A 14,711-nucleotide genomic window follows, 5' to 3' on the forward strand; every position below is an offset into this window, starting at 1 on the left:
TATGCCTACTTCGGATTGTTACCTTGTTTCGTGGAAGAATAAAGTGATGCATTGGATCCCTTTACCCGACGGCTAACAAAGACTTTCACGTCGGAATTTACCATACAATTTGGATATGAAATTCAATATCCTTTTCATTTTGAACCAATATATAATTTCCCTTACTCTATGAGTTAAAAACTTTTAAAACTTTTAATTATGACTTTCTATGTTTATTGTATTTAGCAAATTAGGTATAAACCATTATAATATTATAGAAGGTGAGAGATTACATCGGCCGAAACGTTGTGTAAACGAATGTAAAAGTCGAAATGAGACTAATAGTTCGAATAATCCAATTAATACCAATAATCAATCCGTATCTCAAGAATTACAAAATATAAAACAAAGTTCGAGGGAAACATTCCACAGTTCGGCAAGATATAGAAGAAGGCCGGAGGTTACATCGATCGAAACGTTGTGAAAATGGCAACCAAAACGTAAACAGTAGTCCGATTAATCCAAATAATACGAATAACCAATCCTCATCACCAAAATTCAGAAACAGAATGTTTGTTTATATATTATATATATATATATATATATATATATATATATATATATAATATATACACACACATATATATATATATATATATACACACACACATATATATATGTGTATATATATTATATATATATATATATATATATATATATATATTATATATATATATATATATATGTATATATATTATATATATATATGTATATATATATATATATATATATATATATATATATATATATATATATAAAGGAAACATTCTTGTTTTTTTTTCAAAAGACTTTTTGTATTCCTACACGTCAACACATAGGAAATAAATAGAGAAAAGATATAAACATTCATATATTTTTCGTATTGATTTTTTATTCATACATATTTAAATATATATATATATATATATATATATATATATATATATATATTTTACTATAATAATTAAATACCTATATATTCAGCTATCCAAATTAAATCGACTATTATTACCGCTCTTTTTAAAAAAGAAGTCGAAAAGTTTATTTTTTACCTCGATAAAAAATTGCTTTAAATAATGTTGCTTCTTTTATTGCACAATAAATAAAAAGTGCCTCATTTCCATCGGAATGAAAAACAAATTCATAGCAAAGTTTTACGATTAAGGTTTAAAAATCAAGCGTCTTTAATTTAATTCTATGTTTTATATTCTGGGGAAAGGTTGGTAGCTGTTTATTTTAAATGGTTTATTGAAATGCTCAAGTAGCAGTGGCCATGTATTTAAATCCTTAGATCAAAAGACTTTGTTGAATAATAAAAACACAAAATAGTTTCTCCGCATTTGAGAATATATTTCAACTTTTATTCATAGAATGGTTCGATGAAAATGAATCGTTCTGTCATAGAACTTCTGTCTCTTCTACATTAAAAAACGAAAACTTAAATTTTCGTTTTTTTTTGCAGTCTTCGGATAACTGTCTTGATCTTGAAAGTTATTCTTAGAACTTTTCGGTCGATTTAACCTCCAACCTTCTTCAGGTATATCTCTTCGAACTCTGGAATCTTTCTGTCGAACTCGAGAATATTTCTGTCAAACTTGGGAATCTTTCTGTCGAACTCAGGAATATGCACGAAATTTCGAATGGGACACTTTATTTAATCCACGGGAGTAGCATGCTCTCGTTCCGTCAGCCATGACTGATTAGAAGCCTTAAATAATTCGCTAATGTATTTTAGGTGTCGCCCGCAGTGAATATTGAAGCTTCCACCTCCAGAAGGTTGTAACTGTTACAACTGAAGTTTACCAAGAACTTCAACCACTACGGCACGGATCCAAGATGAGAAAGTAATCCGAAGAATCCAAATAATACGAATAATTAACCCTCATTCAGAGCCGTTTAAATCTGTTGTAGATTTTCCTGGCATTCCATCCCATCGGTTTGCGATGACCTAAACTAACGTTCATTTTAAATGTGCGGATATTTCTCAAACGTAAAAATACTCTTATGAGGGATGATCTATCGATTTTAGTTTTACTAGTATTTTAGAATCAATCGCTTTTCATTATTTTATAATTATCAATAGTAGAAGAGTCTGCTTTAAAAAAAAAATAAAATAAAAAGCAAATTAAAAATCGGTTTTAGTATCGTAAAATAAGCACAGTTCTTTCCGATACCCTCAAAAGTTCCGATATTTTCGATTCCTGATCCGATTAATCGTCCCAACGCTAATATATATATATATATATATATATATATATATATATATATATATATATATATATATATATATATATATATATATATATATATGATGGGAGGATTCCAATATTTTTACCAATTCTACATTAAATTACCGATTCGATTCCGATTGTTTATAAATCTTTAAATGTTTAACTATAAAATGTGCATTTTATTCCGATAAGCGTAAAACGCACATGTTAAATGTGTACATATTTTCTCAAACATAAAAACACACTTGGGGAGGGGGTGATTTATAGATTTCAGTTTTATTGGAAGTTTAAATCAATAAATATTTTTTATGTCATTATTTCTACCAGCAGTGGAATTTTTTTTTTAACAAAATCAAATAAAAGAATATAATTAAAGGAATCGTTTTTAGCATCAGAAAATAGGCACAAATTTTTCCGATTCCGATACCTATTCCGATACCCTAAAATGTTCCAATTTACCCGATTTTTCCTGATGCTGACTAATCGTCCCAACACTAATATATATATATATATCTATATATCTATATATATATATATATATATATATATATATATATATATATATATATATATATATATATATATATATATATATATAAAGCAACTACACGCACACACATATATATAAAGCAATTACACAAGGGTTTTTAAAGTAATGTACGAGTTTGAGCAGATCTTAACAGTGTTTCGCATTTTGATTGAAGAAAAATGAAGTCAATCTGAATATTATAACAATCCCATGAAAAGGGAGAAAAAGTTATTCGAAAGCAAATCATATTAAAATGTATTAAAATCATATTAAAATATATTAAAATGTATTAAAATGTATCAAAATATATTAAAATCATATTAAAATGTATTAAAATGTGCAACCAGTAATTTTATAAGGACGAATAAATATAGCAGTCATCAAATGTAATTGTTTTTCTGTTTTCATTTTTAAATTCTTACATCGTGTATATATTTTCTACTCAAAAACGTTTGAGAGCTACGGAGACGGGGGTGGTACCATTAAAACGGGCGACATTTTGTGTTCCAGAATTTATTTTTCTACATAGTCACTATCATTCTCAATGCACTTTTGCCAGCGATGAACGGTGGCCATGCGTGGGTGTACAGAGTGCGTTTGTCATGAGAGGGGCATTCCAAAAATAAAGACTCCATTGTCAATGCACTTTTACAAGGAATTCAATGACGTGTCTCTGTTTCTGACGCACGTATCTGCAACAGAGTAATAAATGCATAAGTTCGGTCATCATAACAATGCAATTTGCAATTCTCTCTGATGCATTCGACCGGAATAAAACAAACTTGGAAACATTATTTTTGGAACACCTCTCGTACATCTGTATATATTATATAAGTCGACTTGTCTGCATGTGTGTCTGAATTTTTTTACATTAAAAAAATAATCTGAAATTTTGTGTATTAAAAATAATCTGAAACTTTGTGCATTAAAAGAAAAATCTTAAATTTTGTGTATTAAAAATAATCTGAAACTTTGTGCATTAAAAAAAAATCTGAAACTTTGTACATTAAAAAATAATCTGAAATTTTGCGCATTAAAAATAAATATTGAAATTTGTGCATTAAATTAGAAAACCTTAAATTTTATGCATTAAAAAATAATCTGAAGTTCTGTGCATTAAAAAGGAAAATCTGAAATCTTTTATAATGTAAAAAAAATCCGAATTTTTTAACATTATATGAAAAATCTGAATTTTTGTATATAAAATTAAAAAATCTGAATTTTTGGGCATTAAAGAAGCTTGAATATTGATTACGAAAAGACGATTGTCAGATTCTTTTTATTAAAACGTCTCATAAAGCAATTCAAAGCAATTACTGAAGGTTCGATTATGGTTTTATTTGAAAAATAATTATCATTGTAACTATTACTAGTAAAATTTAAATCAAAATAATTTTACATTTTAATTTATGTTTTTATTAATTTTAAATCATAAAAACATTAATTCATTTAAAAAATTTAATTCATTAAAAATATATTTAATTCATTTAAAGATAGTTAATTCATTTAGAAAAATGAATTCATTAAAAAAACTTAATTCAACTTTAAAAGTAATTCATTTAAAATAATTAATTTAAAAAATATTTAATTCATGAAATAATAATTCATTAAAAAATTAATTTAATAAAATAATTAAACTATACAAATAATTAACCATTTAAAAATTTAATTCATTAAAAAACTTATTCATTAAAAAACTTATTCATTAAAAATATTATTCATTAAAAAACTTATTCATTAAAAAGCTTATTCATTAAAAAACTTATTCATTAAAAATTGGTTCATAAAAATAATTAAATCATTAAAACAATTAATTCTACTGTTGTTACCAAATGAAAAGTTATATTAGAATTTTAAATGCAATCAATGTTTTTTTAACACAATTAAAAATTTTAGTCTGGATTTTTGAGATGAGGATTGATAATCTATATATTAATACGATAGCGCGTGTGCTCTTTTGTGTGTCACGCTTACATCCGGGTCGTTTAATTGTTATGTTCTTCTATTTCTTGTCATAAGTATTTTTACCAAGAATTTTTCATGAGTTTTAGTTTCGATTTGGAATATAGCTGATGGCACTTAAATCATTTATAATTTTTATAAATAATTTTTATAAATAATTTTTATAAATAATTTTATCTAGAATTCTTCATAATTTTTGGTTTCGGTTTCGATTATGGCTGAAGAAACTCAAGTTATATATATATATATATATATATATATATATATATATATATATATATATATATATATATATATATATAAATTTTTATTTCGGTTTTGATTTTAGCTAATGCACCCAAGTGATATGGATATATTTTTTTTTTCAAATAGCAACTTTATGACATATAAAAATCGATAGAACATTTACTCTATAATAATATATACGAAATCTGCAAGAATTAAATATCATATTTAAGCGTACTTTACGACCGGGCTTTGCCGAGTATTCGTGCTAGCTTGGATAAATACTTTTTCAGTTTTAACAAAAAAGCTACAATAATATCGGAGCGTCTCCATTTACGCTGAACAACTACAGAATGCCAACATCAATATATTACATATGAATGAGTCACCTGTGAAATTTCCACAGGTCCTGCTAGTTCGTATTATTTAGATTATTCGGACTACTGTTCTCAACTAGGGAATTATTCTGACATAATAATATTCGAGGTATAATAGTCCAAATAACCTCCAAAATACAATTATAAATAGTAGAAATGAAAAATGATGAATTCGGACATGTAACTTTTGCTGATGCCAGTAATTATGGAAGCAACTGAACTCATGAAAACGAATTATAAAAACTGTCAAATATACTTGGTGAACCAAGTGCAAAAGAAATTCAAATAATTGCAATTAATGAGCGGTTAGAATCTTAAAATGATCTCTCTGTTGGAATGCATGAGCTAGCGAATGAAAGTCTGGCATTAGGTAGGATGCCCCATCTCCGGCTTGAAGAAAATGCTAAGAAAATTGAAAAGAAAATCATTTTTAGTAAGCGTTTCGATGATTTTAGTTATCGATAACTTTCATTCGACACAACTACAGATGCGGGAGGCATTGTAAATAGGAACTACAGATGCACACAATTTTAAAACAATCGTATTAGTGGCAATGTATATTTTTTACTTAATTTTTTTAATTGGATTGCATTTAGCATGGTTTTGAAATGTACAACTACCAAATAGAAAACATCACATTCCTTCAATAATATTGCTTTAAGTAAATTCTTTCCATTATTGTTGTTGTTGTTGTTGTTGTTGTTGATGTTATTATTATTGTTGTTGTTGTTGTTGTTGTTGTTGTTGTTGTTGTTGCTTGTATTGTTGATATTATTATTGTTTTTGTTATTGTTATTATTATTATTATTATTATTATTATTGTTGTTGTTGTTGTTGTTGTTGATATTATTATTGTTTTTGTTATTGTTATTATTATTATTATTATTAGCTTTCACACAGGTCATCAAAGATCTTTTCTTGATAACAACCTGTGGTGTTCCCTGGAAACTGAGTGACAAATCTTCTCAGACGTCCAGTACATGATTATTATTATTATTATTATTATTATTATTATTATTATTATTATTATTATTATTGCTATCATTGTTATTATCATCGTTATTGTTGTTATTATTATTATTATTATTATTGTTATTATTGCTATCATTGTTATTATCATCGTTATTGTTGTTATTATTATTATTATTATTATTATTATTATTATTATTATTATTATTATTATTATTGTTATTATTGCTATCATTGTTATTATCATCGTTATTGTTGTTATTATTATTAATAATATTGTTGTTATGATTATAATTATTATCATCATTATTATTGTTGTTATTATTATCTTCATTATCATTCTTGTTGTTGTTGTTGTTGTTGTTGTTGGTGGTGGTGGTGGTGGTGGTGGTGGTGGTGGTGGTGGTGGTGGTGGTGGTGGTGGTGGTGGTGGTGGTGGTGGTGGTGGTGGTGGTGTTGTTGCTGTTGGTGGTGGTGTTATTTAAAAGGTATGCTATTTTTAAAAAATAAAATATACATTTTTATTTTTTTTATTTCTAAAATTATTCCACATTTAATCAGATCGCAAAAAAAAAAACAAAGGCAGAACAAAAATCCATATAAAGTTTGTAACGGATGAATTGTTTTCCATTCACAGAAAATAATTCATCAAATATTATCGTCATATTTCAAGCTCTCAACATTTATTAATTTTTTTTTTTTGACCTTTTCAATTTCCGGTTTGTTAATATCGTTTAAAATTTAACATGTTTCTTTTTAGTTTATTCGCACTTACAGAATCTGAACTCGTTGTAAAAGTGTTCACTGAGTTTCGACGATGGGTCTAGTAAAACGCTTTTTGTCTTTGAAATGAAAACAAATAATTGAAGTGAATTAAAAATCTATTTTTAAATTTTATTTTATTATTGATAAAACAAATCGTTTGTATTAACGTTTTTTAATGGTAAATGCTGTTTTATATAAAATCGCTCAAGACAAGGTATGAAGTCACTTGATGTAAGGAGCTAACAACAACGAAAGATGCAAAGGCAGCCGATGCATATTGACCTTAGTCTTGAAAGATTAAGTTTATAGGTAGGAGAAAAACAGTCAGCAAAAAGAGAGTTCCTCAAGGCCGCATGTCGTGGAAAGAATCTACTGGAATAGGAAGCTGTATTATAATGTTGTATCAAAACTGTGAATTGATGAAGACCACTAGAATAATGAGTCAACGAGCTGGAACAAAGGAAGCAGAGAATAGATCAAACAACTGTGAAGAACACATGCCATGATAATATTTATAGAAAAGACTGAGACTAGCAATATTAGTTATATTAATAATAGTAATAGTTACTTTTAATGCATCTAAAACCAAGCTCCTATCTTTACATCATCAACGCTCTGATCCCCATCTGACATCAATTGAAATGGATGGTTCTCGTCTTGGGGAGGCTCTATGTTTTGATAAGCTTCTGGGTTTGACCTTTACTCCTGATCTGAAATGGAACACGTACATCAAGTCTGTTGCCAAGGTCGCTGGGAAGATGGTGGGATCCTTCTATCGCTCCAGAAGATATCTCACTACTGATGCAATTCTCTATCTATATAAAAGCCAAGTACGTCCAAGGATGGAGTACTGCTGCCACATCTTGGCAGGAGCTGCTAAAAACAGCCTATCCTGCCTTGACAGGTACAAAATAGACTTCGTGGTTTAGTAGGGGATGCTCTTTTCTCTTTCCTGCAACCTCTCTCCCACAGAAGAGACGTTGCGAACCTGTTTTTGTTTTATCGTTACTTCCATAGCAATGCTCGTTTGAGCTCCAATCTCTGCCCCCCCCTCGCCAATCTTTCACGAAAAACACCCGTCTAGCTGAAACCATTGTCAATAAGTCCCCCACTCTTTATCTGTGCCTAAATCAAAGCGTAGATTCCATGAGCAAAGCTTCTTTCTTAGAAGTGCATGCCCGTGGAACTCTCTTCTGTTTGCCTGTTTCCCACCTGACTACAACTTGGATGTCTTCAAGTCCAACATAAACAAATTCCTGATGAACCGCCCCCTTAAGTAAAACACTTTATTAATTATCCAATACTAACGATTACTACGATACTATCCCATTGATTACTGTACACGGAATAATCCTTATCCCTGAGTGGCTTCCGGGCCTTGATAAGTGGTGACCTCCATGTAAAAAAAAAAATAATAGTTATATTAATAATATTAATATTAATAATGGTTATATTAATAATACTAATATTAATATGCATTTGTGCCATCATAAATCACTGAAAAGTTCATTAAGTTCGGACGATTTTCGATATTTTGTGGGTTTCATTTTTGGCTTAAAATCAAATTACTTTTTCAAATTGATCATCCGTCGTCAATATCGATGATCGATTATCGATGAATTATGATTGAAAAGATTAACATTGGCATAAACTCGTTTATCGAATCAAAAACATGTTGACAACATAAGCTAATAAAACACAAATGATCAGCAACATCGAATAGGAAAGAAAAACACCGTAGATGAACAAGGAAGGCCGGAGATTGCTTCGGTCGAAACGTAATCAAAAGAAATGTAAATAATCATGCGTTGTTTCGCTTTTTTTAGATGAGGATTGATAATTCATATAAGTTTGATCATTCGAACTATTGTTCTCAGCTTGAGTATTATTTCCAGAACGTTTTGACCAATGTAACCTCCGACTTTCTCCGACTGCATCTTTTTGAACTCAGAAATCTCTACGGGATTTCCAATCGAATCTGTTATTTAATTAATGATTGTTTTCGTCCCGTCAGCCATGGTCGGATAGAAGTGTTAATCAATTATTATATCATTTTTTTCGATATTACCGTCTGTAGTATGGATCGTATTAATCATGTGAACCCGCAGCGCAAAGGTTAAAAGAGTTTATTACAATTCGGAGTAAGTGACTCTGCATGCTGAGGTTTTAATGCAGATGATAATAATTAAAAATGATATAATTAACATTTCTATTCGAATATAACTGTCGGAACAATATACCCCCATAGATTGAGGACACTACGAAGGTTGCTACAAGGAAGGTGGGCTCCCATTATCGTACTAGAAAACTACTCACACCTGATAGTATCCTGTACCTCTACAAGGCCACCATTTACCCATGCATGGAGTATTGTTGTCACATCTGGACTCATACATCTACCACTAGTCTCTCTCTCTCACTCTCTCTTTCTCTCTCTCTCTCTCTCTCTCTCTCTCTCTCTCTCTCTCTCTCTCTCTCTTGGATAGGGTCCAAAAAGGTCTCCAATCCAATAGGTCCCAATTTGTAAACTAGGCTCCAACCTCTATCTCATCGCCACAGTATTGCATACTTGTGCCTGTTTTACGAGTATTTTAATGGAATGTGTTCTGATGAACTCATTGCACTTGTGCCCCCCCTCGACGTTGATATACCCGACAAACCCACTTAGCAACAAAATCACACAATTTCACTGTTGAGGTCTCTAAATGCCAGAAATCTTTCTTCCCTGAAACAGCTAGACTTTGGAATTCCCTTCCTGCTACCTTCTTCCCTGACTGTACTGATATGCAGAAGTTTAAATGTAACGTAAACAAACATCTTGTTAATTTTTCCTAGGCATGATCCCAAATAGTAAGTGGTAATATGCTTTGTTAGGAGTGAACGTGAAAAAAAAAAAAAGATTAAATGAAAGTTTCAGTTCAAAAGTTCCGTACGAATATCGAAAAGATGCATTTGAAGAGGATTAAAGGTTACATCGGTCGAAACGTTGCGAAAATAACAACCACGATAAGAATGGAAATTCGAAAAAAAATCCGAATAAGCAAAAATGTCGAATGTTCTCATTTTGGTTTAAAACGAAATGTTTCGGCCGATGTAACCTTCGACCTTCTTCAGGTGTATTTTGACAGTGGTTCTTATTGATGAATGGCGGAAAAAATGTTTTCATTCTTTTTTTCCCCGACGAACTATATTCGTTCGAATTCAAAATGTGCGATGCGTTTCTGAAATGGAAAGAGCGTTGAATCCTTTCCATTTTTTTTTTAAAGATGAGGCTTGATAATATGTATTATTATAAATATTGTTAACCCTCATCTCAAAAAATCACAAACATACGGCCGAATTTTTAGATTTTTTTTTATTCGTTTTTAGTTTTGTTTTCGTGTTGTACTTGCAAGAAACTGAAATTTAAAAGATTTAAATAAACGAAAAGAACCGATAAATCAAAACTCTGGGTTAAAGACACGGGGTAAAGTTTAAAGGTCGCGGCCAGATAAAATCGCGATAAAAATTCTGTATAGGTATTAAAAATGATTTTTGTTAATTATTATTAATTTATATTATTAATAAATAATCTTAACTTATTATTAATAAATATTTTTAATTCATATTATTATTAATAAACTAACGGGGTCTGTGGAAATTCCACAGGTAACTCATTCATATGTAATATATTGGCATGCTGTAGATGTTCAGTGTAAATGGAGATGTTCTGATATTATTGTAGCTTTTTTGTTTAAACTGCAAAAGTATTTATCCAAGCTAGCAGGGACGCCTGGCGTAGCCAAGTCGTAAAATACGCTTAAATATGATATTTTAATTCTTGCAGATTTCGTATATATTATTATAGGGTCAATTTTCTATCGATTTTTATATATTATAAAGTTGTGATTTCAATATATATATATATATATATATATATATATATATATATATATATATATATATATATATATATATATATATATATATATATGACTTGGGTTCATCAGCTTGAATCAAAACTGAATCCCAAACTTGTATATTTTTTATTATTACTTTTTTGCTTAGTTGACTATTCTAAAAAATGCTCGAAATAGCCGTCCGAGATAGCCTAATAGTATGGGGTTACGCGTTTTACCATGGGGCCCCGATTTCGAATCTCGCTAGATTCAGCTACTTTGGTGACTCGTAGACGATGAAACACGTGTCAGTGGGTAATTATATTTTAAAAATACCATTATATAACTTTAGTTCCTTCAGCCATAATTGAAACCGAAACCAAGACTTATGAGGAATTCTTGGTAAAATTGTTTTTAAACAATTAAATGACTTGAGTGCCATCAGCTATAATCGAAATCGAAACCCAAACTTATGAAGAAATCTTGGTAAAATTATTTATTACAAGAAATGGAAGTACATAACAGTTAAACGACCCGAATGTAAGCGTGACACAGAAAATAACACACACACTATCGTATTAATATATAGATATTATTAATTTATATTATTATTAATTTATATTATTAGTCATTTATATTATTGTTAATGTATATTATTATTAATTTATATTATTATTAATAAATATTACAACTTTATATTTTATTAATTTATATTGTTATTAATAAATATTATTTAAGACGGAGTCATTTCCAGTAGGAATGTGAATTTCGTTTTTAGATAAACACGATATCAGGTTAAATTCAGCTATTTTGTTTCGATTTTGCCTATTCACATAATGTTAACAAATTTTAAGCGTACTTTTTCTCAATTTTACATACATAATCGTAACTGAATTTTTAACTGAAATGATTCCTCAAAAACAAACCTAGACAATATTTTTTCGCATCATTTATTTTTATTTTTTCTGGCCGCGATATTTACATATTTAATCAATACGAACTAAAAACTTGGGTTTGCCAAACTTGAATCCAATTCATTCTACAAAACTACTTTCAAGCATTTTTTTTTTTTTTTAGAATAAACAACTAAGCAAAAAAATAATGAAAAATATATATACAACAAATAGCTGTTACCCAAGGCAACCTAAGTTACTTGTTTCATTAGAGCCATGGTTGAGACTCGATAATCGCTCAACAATTGAAAATTGCACAAAATGCTGATAGAAACACAGCCAATAAATATCACCAATGTGCGAAAATGTAATATTCTGATAGTATATTGTTTAATTTTCGATTTTTTTGTGATTATCGAGGCTCAGCTATGACTGTTGTGTTCATTTTAACTTGACAGCCTTTATACTATTTTATTTTTAAGAAAAACACTTTAAAATAAGTTAAAGCAAAAAACATATCTAGGTTGGTATAAGAGTAACTTAGCTTGCCTTTGGTAACATTTATTTGTTTCATATTTATTTTTTTCACACATTTTTTTTTTTTTTGTTATTTTGTTGGCTATTCAACTAAATGTCCACACTAAAATGGTAGGATCACACTATCACTTCAGCCAAGTAGGTTTTAAAATGGAGCACTTTTATCACATCTGGACAGGATTTGTTCGGCGCATTCTACCCTGCCATGACAAAGTTTAAAACCAGCTTCGAAATCTAGTAGATGATACCCTTTTCCCTTCCTTGCAATCTTTTTTCCCCCACAGAAGAGACGTTGCAAGCTTGTTGCGAGCTTGTTTCATGGCAAGTGCTCGTCTGAGCTCCAATCTATGCCCCCCTTGCCAAGCTTTTAGAAAACACACTCGACTAACTACAACCACTATCAACAATTTCCTCCACTCTCTATCTGTGACTAAATCTAAACACAGATTCTATGAACAAAGCTTTTTCCTAGAACCTGTGAAGCCTGTGGAACATTGTTCCACTAAACTGCTTCCCGGCTGACTACAATATGGTAGCCTTCAAGTACAATGTAAACAAGTAACGTAATGTACTTGCAATAACCCTTATCCCTGAGTGGCTTCCGGGCCTTGATAAGTGGTGATCACTGTGTAAAAAAAAAAATAAAAATAAAAAGTTCTTCTTAAATAATCCAAATTCTATCCAATCTACAACATTAACAATTATTACACTACCACTTACATTCATTAACCCTTATCCTCGAGTGGTCTTCAGGCCTTGATGGGTGATGATTTCGTGGTAAAAAAAACTAAAAACTTTTGACCTTGCGTCTAACCTCGTGAAGCGGATGTTAATAAAACAATGAAACAAAATTAGCCGTTACAATGGGTAATAAAAAATCGGGTATGAAAACAAAAATCTTTAAATCTTGTTCGAAAAATCAGGTTGCACTTACGATTTCTTTTCGTTTCTTTTCTTCTCGGCTGTCGAATTTCTTGGTTATTTCTGCCTTAAACTCCGCTGTGTCCATGAAAGACGGGTCATCTTTTGAAAGGACGTCCATAAGATAAGCAATGTAGCTGGTGGCCAGCCGTAGTGTTTTAATTTTGGACAATTTCGTGTCGGACGGTACGTTGGGGATGCAACCGCGCAGTTGGGCAAACGCTGTGTTGATGCTCTGCGTTCGTCGCCTCTCCTTTTTGTTGGCCGTCACACGCCGTTTTACGACGCGCAGGGGTCCCGCCGTGTGTTGCAAGTGGTCATACGATGTTTGAAACGTGTGATGAAAGTCTGTACCCGGCGAACCGGTGCTAAGGTAAGAGTCCGTTGCCCCCATGCTGGCCGCAGCGGCCCCTCCACCACTCAGCATCCAGTTGGGGAAATAGTGATGCGGCGCCGGCTCCGGCTGATATTGGTAGAAGTCGTGAACCATGGGCCCCGGGTGCGGGTAGCCCTGCGAGTATCCCGTCACGCTGAGGCTCATCTCTTCTGTCTGTTGTGTCCCGACGGTCAGTGGAGTACCGCCTGCCACCCGTTCACTCAACTGGTGGTATTGCAGCTGTCGTTGGTCGACGTCGGCGGGAAGAGAATGGTAACTGGGTTGCAGGAAATTATTGGTTGGGTGACGTGAAGTTTGCCACGTGACGCCCTCGTTTTCCAACGCCTCCACCTCCGCCTCGCGAAACTTCAAGTTAAACGGGAAAATCGCGATAATATCACACCAGGAACCAAAATATTTTTTTAAAAACTGAATTTACATTAGTATATAAAAAGAAATAATTGCGTTATGTAAACTTAAAAAATGTACACATAAGAAAATTATTGATTTATTTAGTTTGCTTGAATAGTTCTAAAATATCACAGTTAAATTCCTAAATGGAATTGCATTATTTTGCACTTCGGTAGATCAAACCACAAAACAGAAATAAAATACAAATTTGGTTTCAGTTTTAAAACGATTTTTTCTAAATAAATTCATTTTCATGACTGAAACGAAAGTGAAACGAATTCGTTTGTTTATTTCAATTTTTTTTTTTTTTTTTTTTTTTTTTGCAATTTAAAATATTTATTAATTTATTTCATAATTAATCACTTTATTTTCCGCTGGAGAAATAAATTATATTTATTTTCCAACCAAAGATTCAACAAACGAATAATAATTAGTAATAATAATTAATTAATGACCATTAACAATATAACTAAATTATTACTAGTACCAAAATAATAAATTAATATTTAATAAGTCTACATTCCAGTCTTTTATGTGGAATTTAAATCAAAGCACAATAATTTAAAAATGATATTTTGTTTTGTTTTTTTTTACATATTTTCAGGAATTAAAAACTTTA

The 14,711-nt window shown here is 30.4% G+C and overlaps 1 protein-coding gene across 1 annotated transcript in view; it reads right to left on the reverse strand.

Annotated features, from left to right (window-relative positions):
• LOC145252804 (heart- and neural crest derivatives-expressed protein 2-like) overlaps positions 1–13,985 on the reverse strand; it is a 132,260-nt gene extending 118,275 nt beyond the window's left edge. Inside the window, exon 1 of the mRNA XM_080112763.1 lies at positions 13,319–13,985. Coding sequence (XP_079968889.1) covers positions 13,319–13,846 — 528 coding nt within the window. The 5' untranslated portion in view covers positions 13,847–13,985. The remainder of the gene's footprint in view (positions 1–13,318) is intronic.
• Positions 13,986–14,711: the final 726 nt, after the last annotated feature.

Source organism: Euprymna scolopes, chromosome 3 (assembly GCF_053919585.1).
Source record: "Euprymna scolopes isolate OS-2025 chromosome 3, ASM5391958v1, whole genome shotgun sequence".
NCBI lineage: Eukaryota > Metazoa > Mollusca > Cephalopoda > Sepiida > Sepiolidae > Euprymna > Euprymna scolopes.